Source organism: Apus apus, chromosome 27 (assembly GCF_020740795.1).
Source record: "Apus apus isolate bApuApu2 chromosome 27, bApuApu2.pri.cur, whole genome shotgun sequence".
Classification (NCBI taxonomy): domain Eukaryota; kingdom Metazoa; phylum Chordata; class Aves; order Apodiformes; family Apodidae; genus Apus; species Apus apus.
In genome coordinates, this window is record NC_067308.1 from 1869647 (window position 1) to 1890820 (window position 21174).

The 21174-nt window shown below is 59.0% G+C and overlaps 2 protein-coding genes across 4 annotated transcripts; one reads left to right on the forward strand and one right to left on the reverse strand.

Moving 5' to 3' along the window:
* Positions 1-315: 315 nt before the first annotated feature.
* CLK2 (CDC like kinase 2) lies at positions 316-10054 on the reverse strand. Of its 2 annotated transcripts, none has more exons than XM_051641307.1 (13): positions 9853-10054; positions 7792-7961; positions 7388-7622; positions 5649-5745; positions 5234-5300; positions 4104-4220; positions 3707-3873; positions 3157-3251; positions 2688-2817; positions 1985-2067; positions 1698-1777; positions 1396-1486; positions 316-964 (listed from the first exon to the last, which is right to left on the reverse strand). In XM_051641307.1, the coding sequence occupies exons 2-13, from the start codon at positions 7959-7961 to the stop codon at positions 782-784; spliced, it is 1515 nt and encodes a 504-aa protein (XP_051497267.1). In that variant the 5' UTR covers positions 9853-10054; the 3' UTR covers positions 316-781. The 2 variants fall into 2 exon arrangements, with proteins under 2 accessions (XP_051497267.1, XP_051497268.1); XM_051641308.1 differs by having other exon boundaries at positions 5649-5742; positions 9853-10016.
* Positions 10055-10498: 444 nt separating this feature from the next.
* HCN3 (hyperpolarization activated cyclic nucleotide gated potassium channel 3) lies at positions 10499-19794 on the forward strand. 2 transcript variants are annotated; one of them, XM_051641338.1, is made up of 8 exons: positions 10499-10809; positions 12938-13367; positions 13489-13650; positions 14096-14314; positions 14760-14906; positions 15010-15250; positions 15816-15980; positions 16562-19794. In XM_051641338.1, the coding sequence occupies exons 1-8, from the start codon at positions 10499-10501 to the stop codon at positions 17704-17706; spliced, it is 2820 nt and encodes a 939-aa protein (XP_051497298.1). In that variant the 3' UTR covers positions 17707-19794. The 2 variants fall into 2 exon arrangements, with proteins under 2 accessions (XP_051497298.1, XP_051497299.1); XM_051641339.1 differs by lacking the exon at positions 14096-14314 and having other exon boundaries at positions 10662-10809.
* Positions 19795-21174: the final 1380 nt, after the last annotated feature.

Here is a 21174-nt window from a genome sequence, read left to right on the forward strand (position 1 = left end):
GGCACAATGAAGGGCCAAGCCTGTTCTCCTGCCTTTCCCACTCAGAATCTGCTCAAGTCCAGCGGCAGCTCTCTGAGGACCAAGTGCAAGTTCAGACCCCAGGGAAGAGCAGTGCAGGTGGACACATCTGGCTTCCTTACAGAAGTGTCCGTCAGGAAACACAGCTTTCTTCCCACCCAACATGCCACCCCTTCCTCTGCAGGGTGCAGCACGCAGCCACTGCACATCAGGAGCACAAGGGACTGTCACAGAAGCCCCAAGAGGGGCTGCTGGCCGCTCCAAACCCAGGCCAGACATTTCCAAACCCAGGCCAGGTGCTTTATTCACTTCATATTTATTTTTCACAAAGACTGTACAAAATTCTTATAAAACTCTGGTGTGGGGATGGGCTATGACATTGATCCAAAAAATAATTCCCATGCAGTCCCACCAGTTTCATAACTTACAAGGAGACAGATAAGCTACAGAGAGCTGTGAGTCCTGGAGTATTTACACTGAGGAAGGCAGGAGACAAATTGACACATGAACACAGGTATGTACAACATGGACACACAGGCCCTCTCACCTCATGGGAATGGCAGCAGCAACAGCAGGAGGTCAGGCCTGTGGTGCTGAGGCCTGTATAGAATATGAGCTATTTACAGTATCTCACATATTAACAGCTTTACAAACGTATCCAGAGGGTTCATGTATATAAAAAAAAAAGCACCAAGTGTCTGAATAGAAATCGCACGGGCCTCCACGGGGGCTAGAATCTGAGGGCAGGTTGGCACCTGGGGCATCACCGACTGATGTCTCTGCTAGAGTCCCACATTTTTGAGCTCGGCTCCATCTCCAACATGTCAAAGAAGGGGTGCTTGAGGGACTCGGTCAGGGTGATGCGCTTGGACGGCTCGTACTCCAGCATGCTCTCAATGAGGTCGAAGAGGCGGTGGTGGTCCTCAGCCTCCGAGGTCAGGTACCGCTGGGGAGACACAGGAGAGGTCACGGCCCAGGACACTGCACCCTGTCCCATCACAGCACATTCCCTGGGCTGAACAGCTACGCTGGGCGAAGTCTGGTTTGTTCAGATCATCTCTCATCCTAGACCTGAACTCTGGGGCTGCTTTACTAAGCATGAACCTGCCAAGTTTTCACACCATCCCCCCTCCATCTTTCCCAAGCACTTCCTGAGGTCTCCATGCCCTCCTCCTCCTCCACTTCAGATTAAGCTCAGCTTGACACAGTCTTCCTAGTCTGTCTGGGACAGCCAAGGCTCCTTCAGGAAGACACTGGTCTGACACTTGTGGTGGCCCAACCTTGCCCACAGGAGGAATCTTCGCAACTGGGGAAGGCACTATAAGACTGCAATGAGAAAAGGATCAAGCACCGAGGTGCTCTGCCCCCCTGCCTTACCCGCAGTGGTTTGCAGTTCTCCCTAACATAGCGGCCAGCAGAAGTGTTCTCGTCCCAGTCCAGGCGACCATGGTAGAAATATTTCTGTTTCCTGTTAGTGCAAGAGGCAGGAACAGGTTGACACCCAAGCACAAAACATCTTGCAGCAGCAAGAACCAGCCCTGAGTACATGCTGCTCAGAACACTGCAGCAGCATGGGCAGCTGACTCAGCAGGCAGCTTCTAATCCCTCCAAGAGAACCACGACCACCATGAAGCAGGAGAGAGCTGGGAAGCCTGGGGTGCCCAGAGGGCCTTGCTCACCTCGTCTTCCGGATCATCCGAGAAGGAATTGGCCCCAAGATCCTCTCCATCATGGCCAGGTGCTCCCGGTTGTCATGTGTCTGAGAGAAAGAAATGTAAAGGGAAGGCAGGGAATAGATCCCAGTGGTTCTGTCTCCAGCCCCAGACATTCCCCAGTTCACAACCCCTTGCTGAGCAGCACCTTAGTCATCTCTACATGACTGTAATGCTGAAGGGAATCCCCTCCATGCCAGAGGCTCCTGGCCCTACTGACGAATAGCCAGCATCCTCTTTCATACAGTTCTCACCTGAAACAGGGTGAAACCCACATAATATTCAAAGATGATGCAGCCAATGCTCCACACATCACAGGGCTGGCTCCAGCCAAGCTCTAAAACACAATGTTTTTAAAATTAAAGATCCAGTTATGGCCTAGGGTTCCAAATCCCTCTCCCTTTTAAAACCAAACAACTAGGAAAACAATTCCTATTCCAGCCAGGCTGCTGATACAATGGCAGCAATATAATACCCAGCTGGTAACAATGCCAGGACACCAACTTAAAAGTTGTAGACCCTCTCAGAAAACAGACTGAAGCATGTTAAATAAAGCCCCTCTCACCTCCCAGAGTAAACCCAGGACAGCTACTGAATGGAGGCCAAATGCAACTAGCGACAAGACCAGAGGGCCTGGCCTGAAGCTGCACCAGGGGAGGTTTAGGTCGGATATTAGGAAGCACTTCCTCACAGAGAGGGTAATCAGACATTGGAATGGACTGCTCAGGGAAATGGTGGAGGCACCATCCCTGGATGTGTTCAAAGAAAGGCTGGATGTGACACTTAGTGCCATGGTCTGGAGATGTAGTGGTGTCAGGTCACAGGCTGGACTTGACGGTCTTAAAGGTCTTTTCCAGCCTTGGTGATTCTGTGATTGATTCTGTACAATCCAGGAGGCAGCACCCAGTACCCTTGAGGCCAAGGCCCATCCCTGCAGGGGGACAGAGCAGTACCCACCCAGTATGACCTCTGGGGCCCGGTAGTGCCTGGTAGAGACAATCGTGCTGTGATGCTCGTGGTCGAATGTGGCGCTGCCGAAGTCCACCACTCTGATGGCCGTGCTCTTCACGCTCCGCTCATCCCGCTTCTGCTCGAGGCAGGAGGGCACTGGTTACTCAGGAGCTTCATGATGCAGACTTAGCCCCCTCCTCAGACAGCCAAGGCTTTGCTGAGAGCCCCACGGGAGGGGAAGGCCACTGAGGTTGATGCTGGCACAGCCCCCAGACAAATCACCACGCACTAAGCCTGTGGTCCCTATGCTTTAATTATTGACTATACAGGCTGTTCATGCAGGATGGCCCCAAAGAAGTGCATGAACGTTGCTGGTCAACCCCGCATCACCTGGGACTGTGTTCTGACCCCTCCCACCTGCTGATAAGGTCAGGAATATCAAGAGCAAGCCTCTAACACGAGGCAGCACCATTACCTTTTCTAGGTTGTAGGAGAGTTCATAGTCAGAGTTCACGAAGAGGATGTTCTCTGGCTTGAGGTCAGTGTGAGTCAGTTTGTTATCATGCAGAACTGATGAGGCAAACAGAGTGGGGGTGATGGAACAGAAGCAAAGCTGCACCCACCCAAAGAGTAAACATGATCAATTCAGTTTGCTCACAGTGCCCACGTTTAGAAAGGGGTATGAACAGCCAGGCCAGTCCAGGCCAAGATGCTCTTTTGGCAGAAACACAAAGATTTATCACATCCATCACCAGAACATGTGTGTGGAGGTGGATGCTGAAGTGCCCTGAGCTACTGCCATCCCACATGCATCAGAAAACACTACAGTCAGGACAAAAAAAAGGATTCACTCCAAGCACACATTCACCACTGGAGGGGCAGGAAGGCTCAGTCTCAGAACTGGCACAGTAGCCAAGTACTGGCTGCTTTGGGCCACCAGTTGCAGAACTGGCACAGGAGTTGCGAGCTGCACAGCTCTCCAGGCCAGACAAGGACCAGTGCAGAGAAGAGCAGTGAACACTTACATTTCACAGCCTGGCACACCTGGTAGGCCATGCGCCGAACCTGGTGGATGGGGTAAGGCAGGTAGTTGTTGTCCTTCAGGAAATCAAAGGTGCTGAGCCCCAGCAGTTCGAAGGAGATGCACATGTGGCCATGGTAGTCAAACCAGTCAAACATCCTGACACAAAGACTGAGAGAAAAATTCCGATTCGGGACAGACCTGCACACACCACTCAGCTCCTTTCTTTGCTCTGTCCGCATCCCACAGCAAGCCAATCCGCCTCTGAAAACCAGCTGCAGAGTTCAGGCACACAACATCATCTGCTGCAGAGTTCAGTCACACATCATCTCTCATCCCATCCCTGCAGCTGTGCTCAGGTGATACTTGTCTTTCCACTTCCACATCAAGAACACACTCACTTCATGGTCTCGGGATCCTTCTCGTTGATTTTCTCCAGCACGTTAATTTCCAGCCGAGCAGCCTCTTTGTATTTCTCTACATTTTTAATTATTTTGAGAGCAACACGTGCACCACCCCTGAGGAGAAACAGGATGAAAACACAAGGTCACCCCTGAACTGGGTCAGAGAGCCTGTGCTGGGCAAAAAGGGCTTTCTGATCCAGCCTCATCCTGCGAGTTCCCAGCACAGCCTTCCACCACCCCTGCCCATGCCAGAATCATAGAATATACTGAGTTGGAAGGGACCCATCAGGATCGAGTCCAACTTCTGTCCCTGTATAGGGCACCTCAAGAATCATCCCATATGCTTGAGAGAATCAAGACAGACATGGCAAGGGGCATGTGCCAGATCAGCACCTTTACCCTCCCCACAAACAGTCCCGAGGCTCCCACCCCAGCCCCCCTCCAACACATGGATGACCCAAGAGGCTGTGTGCCCAGACCAGCAGAGGAACACTAGAAACCAGGAGACTCATATAGAATCATAGAATGGTGAAGGGTGGAATAGACCTTAAAGATCATGAGGTTTCAACATCTCTGTTATGAGCAGGGACACCTCCCACCAGACCAGGTTGCTCACAGCCCCATCCAGCCTGGCCTTGAACACCTCCAGGGAGGGGGCATCAACAACCTCCCTGGGCAACCTGTTCCAGCACCTTACTGCCCTCATGGTGAAGAATTTCTTCCTGATGTCCAACCTAAATCTCCCATCTTTCAGTTTAAAACCATTACCCCCTGTCCTATCACTGCCCCCTCTTGTGAAAAGTCCCTTCCCAGCTTTCCTGGAGCCCCTTCAGGCACTGGAAGGTGCTCTAAGGTCTCCCTGGAGCCTCCTCTTCTCCAGGCTGAACACCCCAACTCTCCCAGGCTGTCTCCAGAGCAGAGCTGCTCTAGCCCTTTGATCATCTTCGTGGACCTTCTCTGGACTCTCTCCAACAGCCCCATGTCTCTCTGTGCTGAGGGCCCCAGAGCTGTATGCAGCTCTCATTTTCACACCCAGGCTCCTAGCTCCCCCAGACAGCTCCGTTGCCCATCATGGTCTCTCCTTTCCCCTCCCTGCCCCGCCCTCCCTGTCCCAGGAGCAGACATACCTCCGGTGATCGATGCACTGCACCACTCTGCCGAACGTGCCTTCCCCTAAGGTGCTAATAATCTCATCTGGGAGGGAGAGACAGAGAGGAAAGCAGATGAGAGGGTGAGCAGGACCTGGGTGCAGCACGTACACAAGGCAGAGGAGAATGCATTGCAACACCTAACCTGCACACAGCTGGAGAGACCGGCGCAGCGGAAGGCTGACACCGGCTGCACAAGGCAACTGCCCTAATTCCCTGGCACTTCAGTAACAATACAAAATATAAACGTAGCTTTTAACAAAAGGGGAAGGAAAAGGAGAGGGTTTCTCTTTAATAAACAATGAAAATAAAATGAAACAGAAAGATAAGACAGATCTGCGACTGTGATGGGAGCTTAACTAGAGAGCTAAATTATGTTACGATTTGGCTGTACATCTTTCTTGTAGCCAGTCGCCGACGCGATAGATCAGATGCCCCTCGTCGTCGTCCTCCACACTCTTGGCCCTTCTGCTGCTCTGTCGACTCCGCTGCTGGCCCAGGCAGACAGGGAATTCATCATTCACCAATCAGATTTTCAAACCAGCGCAGCAGCCAGCGTCACGCATTGGTTGGTTTGGAAATTCACATGGTTGTTTGAGGAGGGGTTGCAGGAGGAGATTCCCAGCCAATTCATACGGCACAGAGGAATATATAACGATAGGGATATTGCAAGGGAACATGTCAAGATACAACACACTAGCTCAGAAAAGAAAAAAACAGTTTGCTTTTCGTTGTAGCGGAAAAAAAAAAAAAAGAACAACAAAAAAAAAAGAACAAAAAAAAAAAGAACCTACAAACAGCCCCACCCGAACCAGTGTGAGAGCAGAGATGGTCAGAACAAGGGCTAGTGGAGGGGCAGTGGAAGGGACCAGCTGCTCTGGCTCCTAGGGGGCTTGGAGAGGAATGGAACTGGCCTTCAGGTCCTGGGCAGTGCCAGGAGAGCACAGCACAGCTCTGGCTGCAGGGAGAGGCTCATAGAGCCCCACAGCAGAGGCAGGTGCAGGGAAGTCCTGCATGAGCCAAGGGCCAGGCTGTCCCACAGACTCTCCCCATCCCATTCCAACAACCGCCCACGAAGCTTTCCCCAGCCCCAACACTCAGCAAAAGATGAATTCAGAGATTTCAGAAGCAATTCTGGGTACAATGATCCATCCAAAACCTGAGAGAATTTACAAGTGAATGTCTGGGAGAAGATCTGATACTTCTTCTTAGACCCTCCCCCAAAGAAGCTGATCCTGAAAGGATCAGAGAAGCAGAGGCCCGAAAGGAAACAGGGACAGCCTGGGATGAGGCAGATAAGAGGTTTATGCCAGAGAAGAGAAAATTCCTGCCTTCAGCTAAGTATCCCTACACCTGGGAGCAACTGGCCAGCAAACCTGGGACCCAAATCCAGCCCACAATCCCATCCCTGGACATACAGCCAGAGCAGACCAGACAACACGGAGAGCTCCACACACAGAGCAGAGAACATCTCTGTGGTCTAACAGAAGTGGAAGGTGAAGAGCAGATGAGACAAGAAGAGAAAGCCAGGGACACTGCTCGGAAGAGCCTGTGACGGTTGCTGCCTCCACCTGAATCGACAAGTCTATGAGCTCTGCTCCTTCACATATCCCTGGACCCACCCAGAAGGATACTGCTCTGATGCAGGACCTTGCCCTCAGAGACAGGGGAACTTCATGCCACAGAACCCAGGCTCAAACCAGGGACCACAGGGACCACACAGACCGAGCTCCCTGGGACCAGGATCAGCTGAACCTTTGCTGTACAGAACTCACACAACAGACTGCTTGGCCAGGGTTCCTAGACAGCTCTTGAAGAGCATCACCGACAACAGCAGCGCTTCTGCAGGGACCAAGTACTGCAGCACCCCCCGGGGGACACACCAGCCTGCAAGGACACCTGTCCTCCCACCTGTCCTCCCACCTCTGGGCGGGCAGCACTAAGAGAGGGTCTGGGCAGCCACTGCCAAGGTGTGTCAGGATGGTAGGCAGGAGCTGCCCCCTGCATCAAAGGCTTCCTACGCATTTTTCAAGCTGAGTCCGAGAGAGCGTTAGAAAGGCAGTTTTCTACTTACCCAGCTCGCCACCTGGGAGAGAAAGGTTACAGGGAGGCCCAGTACAGCAGGATACTCACCGATGAGGAGCGACTAAAGGACCGGCTGCGGCGCCGCCTCCGCCTGTGCTTACGCCGGCTGCTTTTGCAGCTCCGGTAGCTGCCCTCGCGGTCCCGGGAACGCCGGTACTCGTAGGAATGGTGGTACTCAGGATCATAGTAGGCTTCCCCGCGCTCACGGCTGTACTCGTTCCGCCTGTAGCTGTCACAGTAACGCCGGTCATAGGCCCTCCGGTCTGCTGAGTGGTCGTCGTAGCTAGGGAGGGAAGAGAGCCAAGAGGATTCCATTACAAACTCCGCTCAGGAAGGTACAGCTTGGAGCACATGGGAGAACACAGCCCAGCTGCTCAGAAGCTGGGCTGACCATGGCTGAGCTGGAGGAACCCCACAGGGCTCGAGGTCCCAGCCCAGCTCTGCAGCCTCACCTCCTGGATCGCACGTGGTAACTGTCTTCCCGACGGTGCCGACGGTCACGTTCGCTGCTGCTCGACCGCGACCGCGTCCGCCGCCTCTTGTGCTTGCGGCTCCTGTAGCGCTCGTGGAAGCTGCCGCGGCTGCTGCGCTCCGACGAGCGGTACCTTCTAGAGTGAGGCATCTACGGGGACAACAGACCAGGGTGATTTTGGGAGGCCATTTCCAGGGGGAAAAACCAGTGCAGGTCATCAGTGGCCACATCGCTCCTCAGGCGCAGTGCAGGGAGGCAATGAGCACAAATCCAATTGAGGGGGAAGACACACAAACTGCTGAGAGATCCCAGCACCCCATGTGAGAAAGGATGTGATGCATATGGGCTCTGCTTGCTGCGGTTCTGCTTTCCACAGGTTACTTTCCCCCTTCACCCCCACCTCTTCTGGGCACAGCTCCAGGAGCAGCAATTGCACTTGTGGGACTTCCACCTTCTCTTTACTAAGCTCCCCTGGAAGGAATGAAGCAGCACCAAGGAAAACTGTGGGAAGGTGAAAGGAAGCTTGGGATATCCCTGGTGCTTGGCCCAGAGTCCCTGTGCACCAGCACTGGAGACAGCTCAGCGGGCAGCTCCTGAGATGGTTTACTGCCATAGTGACACCTACACTTCCCACTGCAAGCAGGGAAGGCCCTACAGCACCCAGGGAGCAAAAGTGCTCTTCCCAGCTGCAAAAGTGTGAACAAAGCCTGGCAGACCCTATCTCAGAAGGAAAGAGGCTCACCTCTATTGACCTGGTGGGACATGAGGACGAAGAGTATCTGAAGGGGGCCTACAGGAAAGGAGGGGCTTTTTACAAGGGCTTGTAACAAAGAGGACAAGGGGGAATGGATTAAAACTGGAAGAGGGGAAATTTAGATTAGACATTAGGAGGAAATTCTTGGCTGTGAGGGCAGCAAGACCCTGGCCCAAGTTGCCCAGGGAAGCTGTGGCTGCCCCATCCCTGGAAGTGTTGAAGGGCAGGTTGGATGGGGCTTGGAGCAGCCTGGGCTGGTGGGAGGTGTCCTTGCCTATGGTGGGGGGACTGGATGATCTTCAAGGACCATCCAAATCAAACCATTCTGTGATTCTATGAAGAGCAATGGGCAAAACTCCTCAGTAAGATGGCACACCAGGTCCCAAACCCAAATGCCAGTTCTTAGGACCCTGCTTCCATGGTCACACTTTGCTCCATCACTCTAAGACATTCCCTACTTGCATTTCTGTTCTGAAAGCATCAAGCAGCAAAACCTGCCCCAGTTCCAGAGAAGCTCCCTTTAGCCACACACCTCCCATGAGCAACAGTTTTTCCAAAAGGTTCATGCGTGGCCCAGGCTGCCCCCCTGCCCGCAAAACCGACACCCGAGGCAGGGCTAGTGAGGGGCAAACCCTCCCCGGGGATGGGGTGACCGGGGGCAGGGGATGGTCCCACGCGACCAAGGTTCACCCTCTGGCACAGGGACGGGCTCTGTGGGGCCGCGAACGGTTCCCCCGGCCCGGCGCGTCCGGCAGCGCCCGGGGCAGGCACCAAGCGACGCTTCCAGATTCTAATTAGATGGAGCGACGCTGGCGGCGCGCCCGGGCCGGACACCCTCCGCACGAGCAGGCGAAACACCGGGGCGTTCCGCAGCAGCTCTGGAACCGGTTTGAGAACGATGATGGCGGCCGTGCTCGCTGCCCTGCGCCGTGGCCGCCGGGCGGGGCCTCCGCCACGCGCGAGGCCGCGCCGAGCACCAAAAGCGAAGCACCGGGACCCGGCCGTGTAACAGGGGATAGGCCCGGGCAACGGCAGAGACCGAGGCCGAGGCGGAGGGCAAGGGGCGGCGGGTGGGGAACCGCCTGCCCCGGGGCCACAGGGCTCGGTCGCGGCCTCCTCGGGCCATCCGGCCCCGCCAGCGCTCCCCCGGAAGCAACCGGGCCGCCGGGATGCGACACGGCCCCACCAGGAGCCGCCAGCCCAGGCCTACCCCGCACCGCCCCGGGCCGCCCCCGCCAGCCACGGAGGCCGCGGCCTACCCCCACCCCGCCGCGCCCCGCGCCGCACCGTCCTCGCAGCCAGCCCGGTGCGTTTGTCCCACAGGAAATCCGTGATGGCGGCCGTGGGCCCCCGGGAATCCCGGGCCCAGCTCCAGCTGCTCCTGCTTCGCCGCTCGCTGCCGCGCCCCAGCCGCGCCGCCGATCCGGGTCCCCGCCGGGCCGCGCGCAGCTCCCCGCGGCGCCGCGCACGCAGCACCACGCACGCACGCACGCACGCGATGCGTCACACGGCGCGGCGCGAGCCCCGCCCCCTGGCGGCGGGCGAGGGGCGGGGCCGGGGCCGCCGTCGCTCTCGTCGCCCCGCCCGCCCCGCCCCGCCCGCCCCGCCCGCCGGGCGCTCCCGCCGCCGCCGCCGCCGCCGCCGCCGCCCGGGCCTCCCTGCTCGGCGCACCGCCGCTCCGGTGCCGCCGGCGCCTCCCCGCTGGCGGCGGGGCCCGGCCGCAGCGCCCGCGCTAGTGTGTGCGCAACAGGCGGGCGCTGGCGGAGCAGCGAGAGCCGGCGAGCGAGTGCGAACGGTGACCGAGCGGCCCGGGGCGGCGAACGAGTACCCGTCCAGGGCCGGGCATGTGCGGCGGGGCAGCGGGCAGGGCGCCCGGGCAAGGGCGTTTGAAGGAAACGTGAGGCGCGGCGGCGGCGGCGGCGGCGGCGGCGGCATGGACGCGGCGGCGGGTCGAAGCCCCGAGCCGCGGGAGAAGGCGCCGGTGGTGGACGGGGAGGCGGCGGGGGCGCCCGCGGGGGCGGCGGGCGCGGCCCCGGCCTCGCCGGCGGCGGCGGAGCAGATCGTGGCGGAGGGCGAGACGGCGGCGGCGGGCACGTTCGTGCAGCGGCAGCTCGGGGCCATGCTGCAGCCCGCCGTGAACAAGTTCTCGCTGCGCATGTTCGGCAGCCACCGGGCCGTGGAGATCGAGCGGCAGCGGGTGAAGTCGGCCGGTGCCTGGATCATCCACCCCTACAGCGACTTCAGGTGGGACCCGGCCCCGCCGCCCCCGGCCCCGCCGCCCCCGCCCGGCCCCGCCGCGCCGCTGTCCGTGGTGCTGAGCGCGGCCCCGCCGCTCCGTCCCGCCCGGTCCCGCCCCGCCGCCGGCAGCCGCCGGGGCAACAAGTGCCGGGCCCGCAGGACGCGGCTTCGGGGCCTCAGCGGTGCCCGGGGCCGCGCTGCCCCGGCCCCTTCCCCGGCCCCGAGTTACCCTGCGCTCGTCCCCTGGGGGGTCCTGACAACTTTCTTCTGCCTCAGTCCCTCCCCGGTCCCCCGCAGCCTCGGCCCCCGGGGCTCCCGCTGGGCCGAGGGCAGCCCAGGCCAGCCGGGGACCTCGGCTGACCCCGCTCCGGGCCTGCGGAGGAGGGCGCAGCGCTCGCCCGCTTCGCCTGCTCGCACGGGCTGCTGAGGAGCCGCGGGGGGCGGACACGGCCCGGTGAGCTGCCCGCAGGAGCCTGCCCGGCACCTGCGCCTGTCTGCACAGCTCCGGGAGCTGCTGGAGGAGGACAGGGCTACCTGCGAGGAGCCGAGCCTGGCTTACGGTGTCACCGGGATCACAGGAAGAGCTCAGGGATGGATGATGTGGGAGGAACTGGGTGTCACGGGGATGTTGAGTCATGTAGGGTGGGCTTTCTCTACGGGGGATGAAGCTGCCAGGCAGTCATCTCCCGCAGCAAGCTGTGACACGGCTGATGTCCTGAGCCTGGCAGAGCACCCTGGAGCAGGGCCAGCACCCGCCACAGGTCCCCAGCACCTGTAGCCAGCTCCTTGTGCTGCTCTGGGCAGCACTGAGGGCTGCTGGTCCTTAGAGCCCTTTTCCTGAGGAAGCTGCCCCAAAGTTTGGGAACCTGAGCTCAGTGGAGCAGCTTCCACAGCTAGTGACTGAAGTCACTGAAGGTGACATGAAGCCAGCTGGCAGGTGGACAGCTGGTGAGATTATACTGGTGTTTATCCCATTATGGGGATACATAAAGGCCATTGAGCTCAGGGCCCTGCACGTTCGGCCCAGCATGGAGCAGAGAACAACTGAAGAGTGGAAGCCTGAGCCTGGATGAAGGGCTCCTGGCAGGGCAGGGCAGCTGCAGGTTCTGGTGGTTTCCCTGCATGGTGCTCAGTGTTCCTCATGGCACAGTGGGGGGTACAGGAGGCAATTCTTGCTTAGGCAAGGTGAGAGCTGGACTTGTTTTGCTAGACACACATAAAAACTCTGAGTGGGGAGCCCACGAGGCCACCAAGCTGTGGCAGGAGCTGTCACCTTGTGAAGAAAGGGGCTGCATGTGTTTGCGTGAAGAATGAAAACATCCCAGCCACGTTTCCCTGTGAATGGGGAGGCTGAATTTCATGGCATAAACAAACGTTAAGAAATTGCTGCCTGGTGTCTCTTGGCTTTTCCTCTGAAGCCTCTCAGCTTTTCCACTCTCAGAGAAAGGAGGTGGATGAGGATTCTGCAGGCTCAGGGCTCTGTAGCTCCTGCCTACTGCTCACGAGCAGCTTCTTTTGGGGTTAGATGTGTTCCTCCCACCTTCCCCATGGTGGTGGCACTTGTCTGTCCCTGCGTGGCTCACCCATGCTACAATCCTGACAATCCCAACTGCCTTCCTGTCCCCCAAGTCCCTCGACTGCCCCAGGAGCTTGGCAATCCTTTTGCATAACCAGCAAAGCTTATTCTAAATCCTGCTAAGCCAGCCTGGGTGGTGGTGGGCATCTGGAGGGTGACAAGGAGCTCCAGGGAGTAAAGCCCATGTCCAGCCAGAGTTTTCCTCAGGACAGATGTCAAGTGTGGGACAGGGGTATAGGTCTCCATGCACTGGCATCCCACGAGGAAAGGAAGGAGCTACAGCCCTCCATTCCTCCACATGTGGGGTGACATTTGTTCCCCCAGATCCCTGGCCTTGCTCTGCCTCAAGAGCTGGTGCATAATTCCTCCTCTCTGCACACATATGCTTGGTGTGTCCCAGCCCAGCAGTGGGGCACATGTGGGCAGGCACGTGTGGTGTCCCCAGCACCTGTCTCTCCATGATGTGTTGGACTCTACCTCTGACCCTAGGTTTTCTCTCTAACCCACTCTCCCCACTCCTCCCTGCCCCACTCTGTCCCCCGTGCTCCTTCCCTGCAGGTTTTACTGGGATCTCATCATGCTGTTCCTGATGGTGGGGAATTTGATCATCCTGCCTGTGGGCATCACCTTCTTCAAGGATGAAAACACCCCACCCTGGATCGTTTTCAACGTGCTTTCGGACACTTTCTTCTTGGCTGATCTGGTGCTGAACTTCCGGACAGGCATCGTGGTGGAGGACAACACAGAGATCATCCTTGACCCTCACACCATCAAAATGAAGTACCTGAAGAGCTGGTTCCTGGTTGACTTCATCTCCTCCATCCCAGTTGATTACATCTTCCTCATCGTTGACCTGGAGACCCAGGTGGATTCTGATGTCTACAAGACAGCTCGGGCCTTGCGCATCGTCCGCTTCACCAAGATCCTCAGCCTGCTGCGCCTGCTGCGCCTCTCACGCCTCATCCGCTACATCCACCAGTGGGAGGAGGTGAGAAACCTTTGGGCTGGGGGCCCCAGGCCCTTGGCTGGGGTCTCAGGCCAGATCAGGTCCTTGTTTGTGGGATACAGCTGGCCAGACTGCAAGGATTCCACTCCTGCCTCTTCCCCAGATCTTCCATATGACATACGACCTGGCCAGTGCTGTAGTGAGGATCTTCAACCTCATTGGCATGATGCTGCTGCTGTGTCACTGGGATGGCTGCCTCCAGTTCCTGGTGCCCATGTTGCAAGACTTCCCAGAGGACTGCTGGGTCTACATCAACCACATGGTGGTGAGTGCCCTGGGCAGGGGTGACACTGGCCCTGCATCTACCACAGGGAGGAGAGGATTTGGTTACACATCTTGTACTCTAAGGCTGGAGCTGCCTGGATCTATGTGCTGCTGAGCAGCATCTCTCTGGTCACAGCCCTGCAACAGCAGTGAGATGGGTAGAGGGAATCTCTGCATCACCTTCCCATCTCCAACTGCTGCTGGAACTGGAGCAGCTAGGGGAATCTCTCATGCCAGGAGGGAATGGAGCAGGGGGACTCCTGCCTCCTCCCCAGAGCAGGGGCTCAAGGCTTCGCACAATCCCCAGTGCCTCCTCCCAGAGCAGAGCAGACACAGCAGAAACCTTTTCCTCACTGGGGCTCTGGACTTGGGGGGGGGTACTGGAGAGCTCAGCCCAGCAGCTCCTTCCAACAGACCCCCCAGTGCTGCTGTTCCCTCGTCCACAGAACGACTCCTGGGGGAAGCAGTACTCGCACGCCCTCTTCAAGGCCATGAGCCACATGCTGTGCATTGGCTACGGGCAGCAGGCACCCAAGGGCATGACCGACGTCTGGCTCACCATGCTGAGCATGATTGTGGGGGCCACCTGCTATGCCATGTTCATCGGCCACGCCACTGCCCTCATCCAGTCCCTGGACTCGTCCCGGCGCCAGTACCAGGAGAAGGTCAGCAGGTGGTGTAGTGGGTGCCTGAGTACTGGGGGAAGATGCCCTGGCACGAGTGGGTCCAGCTCCAGAGCCAGCTCCATGAGTGCTACCCTGCCCTGCTGATTTCTGCCCCAATCTCTGCCCTTGCCACTCAGCTTGGGGTATGGGAGGGGGGTCAGGCTGGCCATTTGGATAGAGATGTTCCATTCATGATGTTTGGGTTCACCTTGGAATAGTGAGGCGCCATCCTGGCCTCTGCCCTGGGACCCTGAGCACATGGTGGTCCCATCCTCTGCCCCAAAGGTGACACAGCTCTGGAGCAGGAGTGTCTGGATCCTAGCTCCAGCAGCAGCTGCTTCCACTGCTGAGGAGAAGAAAAGCATTGGCCAGCCATGCCACTGGCCTCTGGTGCAGTGCAGCTCACTTCAACGCAGCCCTGTGTGGCTCTGCCTTGTTCCCACAGTACAAGCAAGTGGAGCAGTACATGTCATTCCACAAGCTGCCTGGGGACACGCGCCAGCGGATCCATGAGTACTATGAGCACCGCTACCAGGGCAAGATGTTTGATGAGGAGAACATCCTGGGGGAGCTCAGTGAGCCACTCAAAGAGGTACAGGCTGGCACTCCAGTGCTGGTGACCTGTGGGAGAGGGGCCAGTGCTTGCTGGGGTCAGGCTCAGTGATGTCTCTGTTGACCTGCTTCTCACCCCACAGGAAATCATCAACTTCAACTGCCGCAACCTGGTGGCCAACATGCCTCTGTTTGCCAACGCAGACCCCAACTTTGTGACAGCCATGCTGACCAAGCTGCGCTTTGAGGTCTTCCAGCCTGGGGACTTCATCATCCGTGAGGGCACCGTGGGCAAAAAGATGTACTTCATCCAGCATGGGGTGGTCAGCATCCTCACCAAAGGCAACAAGGAGACAAAGCTGTCTGATGGCTCCTACTTCGGGGGTGAGGCTGAGCTGGGGGAGCTGGAGAGAAGAGAGCAGTGTGAGGTGTCATGGGGCTGGAGTTGATGTTTCTGCCTGCTGCACCCTCTGCCCATCCCCTCTTGTCCAGCGCCAAAGACTTGGCATTCACCTCGCAGCAGGCTCTGGGGCTCAGAAGACCACCACCCTTGTTCTTATGGGGCACCTTATCCAGCAGATTGAGCCAGAGGGGCCAGCAGTCAGAGCCCTGAATTCTGGCTGGCTCTGCCGGAGGGGAGGGTGGTTTTGAGCAGAATGCCTGAGCCAGTCAACAGGCTAGGAGGGCAGGTTTGGGAGAGCAGGGGGGCTGGGCAACCACAGCAGCCATGCCCAGGGATGTCTGCATGGCCTGGGGAGAAAGGAAAAGGCTGAGGGCACAGCCATGGCTGTCTGGATTCCTGGGTCTGTCCCTCCTCCTGAATCATGCTCCGTTCCTGTGCAGGATGTGGGAGTGCCAGGCAGTCCTGTCCCCGCTCCGGCTCCCGTTATCTGGGGAGGCTGTTGGGAATGGCTGCATCATCCCAACATCCAAACCTGTCTCCCTGCAGAAATCTGCCTGCTGACACGGGGCAGGCGGACAGCCAGCGTGCGAGCTGACACCTACTGCCGCCTCTACTCCTTGTCGGTGGATAATTTCAACGAGGTGCTGGAGGAGTATCCCATGATGCGCAGGGCCTTTGAGACAGTGGCCATGGACCGGCTGGACCGCATAGGTGAGGAGCAGCCCCTGTGCCCAGCTTGGCCACTTTTGTGCCTACTCCTGTGGCCATGGCACCCCAACCCCATAGATGACAGCATCATGGACCCCATGGGTGATGGTGTCTTTAGCCCTGTGAGTGATGGCATAATGGACCCTGTGTATCATGGCATCCTAGCCCCATGGGTGTTCAGCAATGAGGGTGCAGGGGAAGACAGGGAGGGAGCATCCAGGATCCTTCTGTCCTCCCAGGCAAGATCCAGGCAATGACAAGCTTCCCAGGGGGGCCATCACACCTCCCCCTCCCCGTTTGCACTGTCTGGCCTTGACCAGGTGCTTGTCCTCAACCCCCCCTTGCCTATGGAGGACAAGCAGGACCCCAGCTCCCAGCCCCCATCCTGGAACCTTTGGATCCAGGATTCCCCTGTTTTCTACATGCTTCTCCCTCTGTCCCAGCCCAGACCCTCCCCAGGATCTTGCTTCTCTTCAGCTCACTGGTGAGGTTTCATTGTCCTTTCCCCACTGCCACCCTGCCCTCCACAGTGTCCCCAAGAGCCAGCATTCCCAGGGTTGGTGACGCTGCTGTCTCTCATCCAGGGAAGAAGAACTCCATCTTGCTCCGCAAGCGAGCTGAGCACAGCTCAGGGCCCATGAACAATGAGATGATCCAGCAGATCGTGAAGCATGACCAGGACATGGCCCACAACATCCAGGACCTGCAGCAGATGGCAATGGGCCGGGAGCTGAGTGGCAAGCCGGTGATCTGGGAGCCGCTGGTGCACGCGCCGCTGCAGACAGCGGCCGCCACCACCAATGTGGCCATTGCCCTGACCCACCAGCACAGCCTGCAGGCCCACATCTTCCTGCCACCCTCCTCCATCTCCAGCCCGCTCTCCCCAGAGGCCACGCTGCTCACCAGGCAGGTGCGCAGGTCCCAGCCCAGCCTGGGGGGCTCCCGGCCCTCCTCTGTCAGCTCCCCATCAGGGGCACCGTCCCACCTCCAGACGCCTGCCGCCGCTTCGCCGTCTTCCCCCATGGTGCAGTCCCAGGCGCCCCTGGAGACCGGGGCCCAGAGACCCAGCCATGGGGCACAGGTCCTGCTGCGTGCAGCACCCAAGGGGGACCTGCCAGGGGGTCCCAAGCAGCCCCCGGGTGGGTCCCAGCCGCAGCTCTCCAAGTCCCGTGGCACCTCAGTCTCCACCTCGCTGCTGCAGCAGGCAGCCGGGGCTCCGTCCCCCAGCTCAGAGCAGGCACAGCCAGCCGGGAGAACGCTGCACTACAGCCTGTCCCGAGCCACTGGCTCCCACATCTCTCTCCTGATGCAGCCCCAGCAGCTGGTGAAGCACAGGAGCATCCAGGGCCTGCCGGTGGGGCGGCTCACCCAGGACGTCCGGCTCCTCTCTGCCTCCCAGCCCTCTCTTCCCAATAAAGTGGCCCAGCAAGGCGATGGGAGCTCCTTGCAGCAGGGCAGGAAATCCACCGGGAACCTGGCCCGCAGATCCTCCCCATCAGTAGCTGGCCTCCTCACCAAGCCATGTCCTGGGCTCCCAGGCCAGCCAGCACACTCGCAGCAGATGCCTTCAGGATCACTGGTTCAACCCAGCCGCTCCGTGGCTGCAGCATCCACCCCGCAGTCCCCGGTCTCCACGTCCAGGCAGGCAGCAGGTCCCTCCCGCAAGGGCTCTGTGGCCTTCAGCCCTGAAGTGGAAACAGGGAAGCCCAAACTCTCATCCAACATGTGAGTCCCCAGCACAGAGGTGGCAGGAGAGGCAGAGAGCCTGGCAAAGGTCCCCGGAGGGAAGGGGAGGTGGGCGGCAGCACTCAGGATCATGGACTGTCTGCTCCAGGTGCAGGGACATGGCAGGAGTGGCTGTGGGGCAGCCTCAGAGCTGGCCCAGCTGGATGAGGAGGGGGCTCTGCTGACTGCCATGAAGCAGAGACCCTGCCTGGGCTCTCCGTCACCATCTGTCCCAAGTCCTGCCCTCCTGGAGAGAACAGAACAGGTTAGAGCCCTCACCCAAACTCCAGTGTCCCTTGGGACTCTCACTCCCCATGACAACTCCCTGGGTGCTGGGCCCCCCACTATGCCCTTGCCCCCATGGATTGTCCTTGGTGCCAGGCTGGCACTAGTGGCTCCTTCAGTGTGTCCTTTGTCACAGCAGTGGCTGCCACACACCTGCCTTGATCCCCAGAAAGCTTTGCCCAGCCCCTTTGCCTTTTGGGAGTGGAGGGAGAAGCAGCCCCTGGGGCCCAACACCGAGGGTAGGGCAAGAGGGCTGGAGCCCCCACTGGGCTCTCCCCAGGCAGGCAGAGTTTGGGTACTCAGAGACAGCTGGGTCTCCCCTCCTTGAGGCACTAGCCGGTCCCTTGGGACATGGTGCCAGGACCTGGAATCCCAGGCAGGGTCCCCCTGGTCTGATGAGTGCCAAGTGGTGGAGCAGGTGGGTGACCCGAGCAGCCCCCAGGTGCCTCTCTCCTGCTTGGGGGAGCATCTGGCCTCAGAGGTGCCAGGTCCCCACAGGGTTGGGATGTGCCTGTGGGCAGGACTGTGCCCCCCCACCCAGGTGCTGTGGCCTGGACCCTTGCCATGCTCCAGCAAGGGGGAGACCTGGCTGCCTGTGGCTCCAGGAGGATGCTCAGCCTTGGCTCTGCTCCCCGCTGCCCTGTGCTGTGATCCCATTTCCAAGCTGCCTGGAGATGGTGGCCACCAGCACCCCAGAGAATAAAAAAGAGATGCCAACCCCAGGCAGTGCCTGGGTGATGTATGGGGCTGGGGTGCTGCCTCGCCTCATCTTCCTGGGAGTCTGTGCAGGAGGGCAGGCGTCTGGGGTCCCTGCAGCAGCCCACACCCCTCCAGAGCCAGTAGTCTGCAATGTGTGTTTGAGTTGTGGCTCTGCCAGGCAGCTGAGCTCTGCTTACAGTGTCGCTTTGGGCCACCTGTGTTACCAGTCCTGGTTAGAGTAGTGTCCCCTCCTGACCCTGCCGTGCTGCGCAAGCTGCTTCCCACTGCCGGAGTCAGGAACCATGGCTTGTTGTGCTATGGGGCTTGGCTGCTGCCCAATGGAGCCTGCCATCCCCACTGTGGTGGGCGAGGGTTTTATTCCACATGGTTCTGCTTCAAGTGAGGTCTTCAGTTCTCAACCCTCATGTTTTGGGACATCGGAACCAGTGCGAAGCACGGGACTGCTCAGGGGGCCCGGCCTGTGTGGCAGAGTGGCCCGGCAGGATCCCAGCAGCACGTCCAGTGGAGGGGATGTCCAGCACTGCCTTTTTTTCATGGACTTCACATCCCCTTCCCTGCCCAGCCATGTCCCACTCCACCCCCATGGTCTGTGTCTCCCCTGCAGCCCCTCAGGAAGGGTCTGTGGCCGGGCCACATAGTCAGACATTCCTGGGCTGTGTTTACACTGCGTGATGTAGATGTTGTAGCGGTCATCCTGTGTCCCCCATGGAGCGCCAGCCCAGGTGGCACCGAGCACGGCTCCGCTTCTGCCACCTGTGCCACCGGTGCACCCTCCCCACGCCGCAGCCCTGTGCCAGGAGCCAGGTCCACCCTGTGCTCCGGTTCCCGCTGCAGTGAGCCGTGTTGTGGCCCCGTCCCGGGTGGCCAGAGAGGCCAGGGGTGCTGGCCACGTGCCAGTGTCTCTGTGGCGTGCGTGGGCATGAGTCCAGCCACCAAAGACCATGATCCTTCACTCTTGCACTCATGGCAGTTGATGTACAGAGCTTGTAGTTTTCATATCGCAGAGAATTTAAAAGCGTTTTGTTTTTGGTTTTTTTTGGTTGTTGTACATAATGGATTTAAATAATAAAGAGAGATTCTGAGCTGGTCTGGGGGAGCTTCCTTTGGTGCCATGCACGGGGACAGAAGAGGGTGGGGGATGCTGTGGTCTTTCTGCTTAAAAGCTGCATCTGATCCTGGCTCTCCCTGGAGCAAGGAGCAGCCAGAGCATCCTTGGGTGTCCGGCCTGTGCCCGGCCCCCAGACCCAAGACAACAGGTCCCTTCCTGTCCAACCCCCGCTCCCTTCAGCCCCCAGGGAGATTAATGTTTAATTTTGGGTTATTTTCCCCTTTCATCTCCTTTCATTAATCTGGGGGAGGGGAAGGTTTGATGCCACCTGATTGCAGTGCAGACTCTGAGCATTAACCAAATTAAATGAAGGTTGTGGTGCCTGGCCCCATATGGTGCTGCCAGCATACCTGGCATGGCTGGGGCACAGCTTTGCTCTGCCTGCTCCCCTCCAGCCTCTGCACCCCACCATGGCACCATAAGCATGGTGCAGGCAGGACGTGGGTGCAGGCAGGGTGCAGGCAGCCACCCTGCCAGCTTTCCCCAGAGCAGCCCCTGTCTGTGGGCTGCTGGTGGCAGCCTCACCATCAGCTCAGTGACACGCAATGAGATCAGAGCTGATTAGTGGTTTCTTTCTAATTTGATTATTTCAGATTACACCAAAGCTGGCCTGATCAAGAGCAGGTGCAAGTTCCCCTGGGGTCAGGCCCCACTGCTGGCACCTGGCAGCACGGCTCTGCCTGGCCATCAAGCCACCCCACACAGTGCCCAGGCTGCTGGAGCAAAAGGAGCATTTCCCAGGTGTTGCAGCTCCAGGCCGTGGGTCTCCAGCCCGGCCACCATCCACCCACTACTGCAGGGCTGGGGGAGGCGTGGGGACCCACGGGTCCCACTGCAGCTATGGCAGGGGGCGAGTGTAGAGCCCTGGGCCTGCAGCCAGCCCAGCTCTGCCCTGGCCCCTGTCCTGGCAATGGGGGCCGGGGATCAGCAGACAACGGGGCCAAGATCAATTAACCTGGGTGAGCCGAGATGAGAGGATTACATCAGATAAGCAGGAGATTGGCACCAAGGGGCGGGCACCGCGACGGAGCTGCAGGACCCACCTGCGAGTCCTCAGCCCTGCTGGGTGACGGTCACCGGAGCGGAGGAAAGGCGAAACGGCCCCTGACACCCCCCTTCCCACCGGGGCACTGGAGTGTGCAGTGCGGCTGCCTGCACCGCTCCCCACACCTGCACCCCACACTGCACCCCTCACCTGCACCCCTCACCTGCACCCCTCACCTGCACCCCACACTGCACCCCCCACCTGCACCCCACACCTGCACCCCCCACCTGCACCGCTCCCTACCGGACACCCACACCCTGCCGGCTGCGCCCCCCGCCCCCGCCCTCGCCCCATCGCGCCCCCACCAATCAGCC

Excerpts from the sequence above, each read along its gene's own strand:
- CLK2 (XM_051641307.1), bottom strand. The coding sequence starts at position 7,961 with ATGCCTCACTCTAGAAGGTACCGCTCGTCGGAGCGCAGCAGCCGCGGC. Across the intron at positions 3,252-3,706 it reads GGTGTGCCAGGCTGTGAAAT|TTCTGCATGATAACAAACTG; the intron begins GTAAGTGTTCAC and ends TTGCCTCATCAG. Across the intron at positions 2,068-2,687 it reads GGCCCCAGAGGTCATACTGG|AGCTTGGCTGGAGCCAGCCC; the intron begins GTGGGTACTGCT and ends ATTGTGTTTTAG.
- HCN3 (XM_051641338.1), top strand. The coding sequence starts at position 10,499 with ATGGACGCGGCGGCGGGTCGAAGCCCCGAGCCGCGGGAGAAGGCGCCG. Across the intron at positions 10,810-12,937 it reads CACCCCTACAGCGACTTCAG|GTTTTACTGGGATCTCATCA; the intron begins GTGGGACCCGGC and ends CCTTCCCTGCAG. Across the intron at positions 14,315-14,759 it reads GGCGCCAGTACCAGGAGAAG|TACAAGCAAGTGGAGCAGTA; the intron begins GTCAGCAGGTGG and ends TTGTTCCCACAG.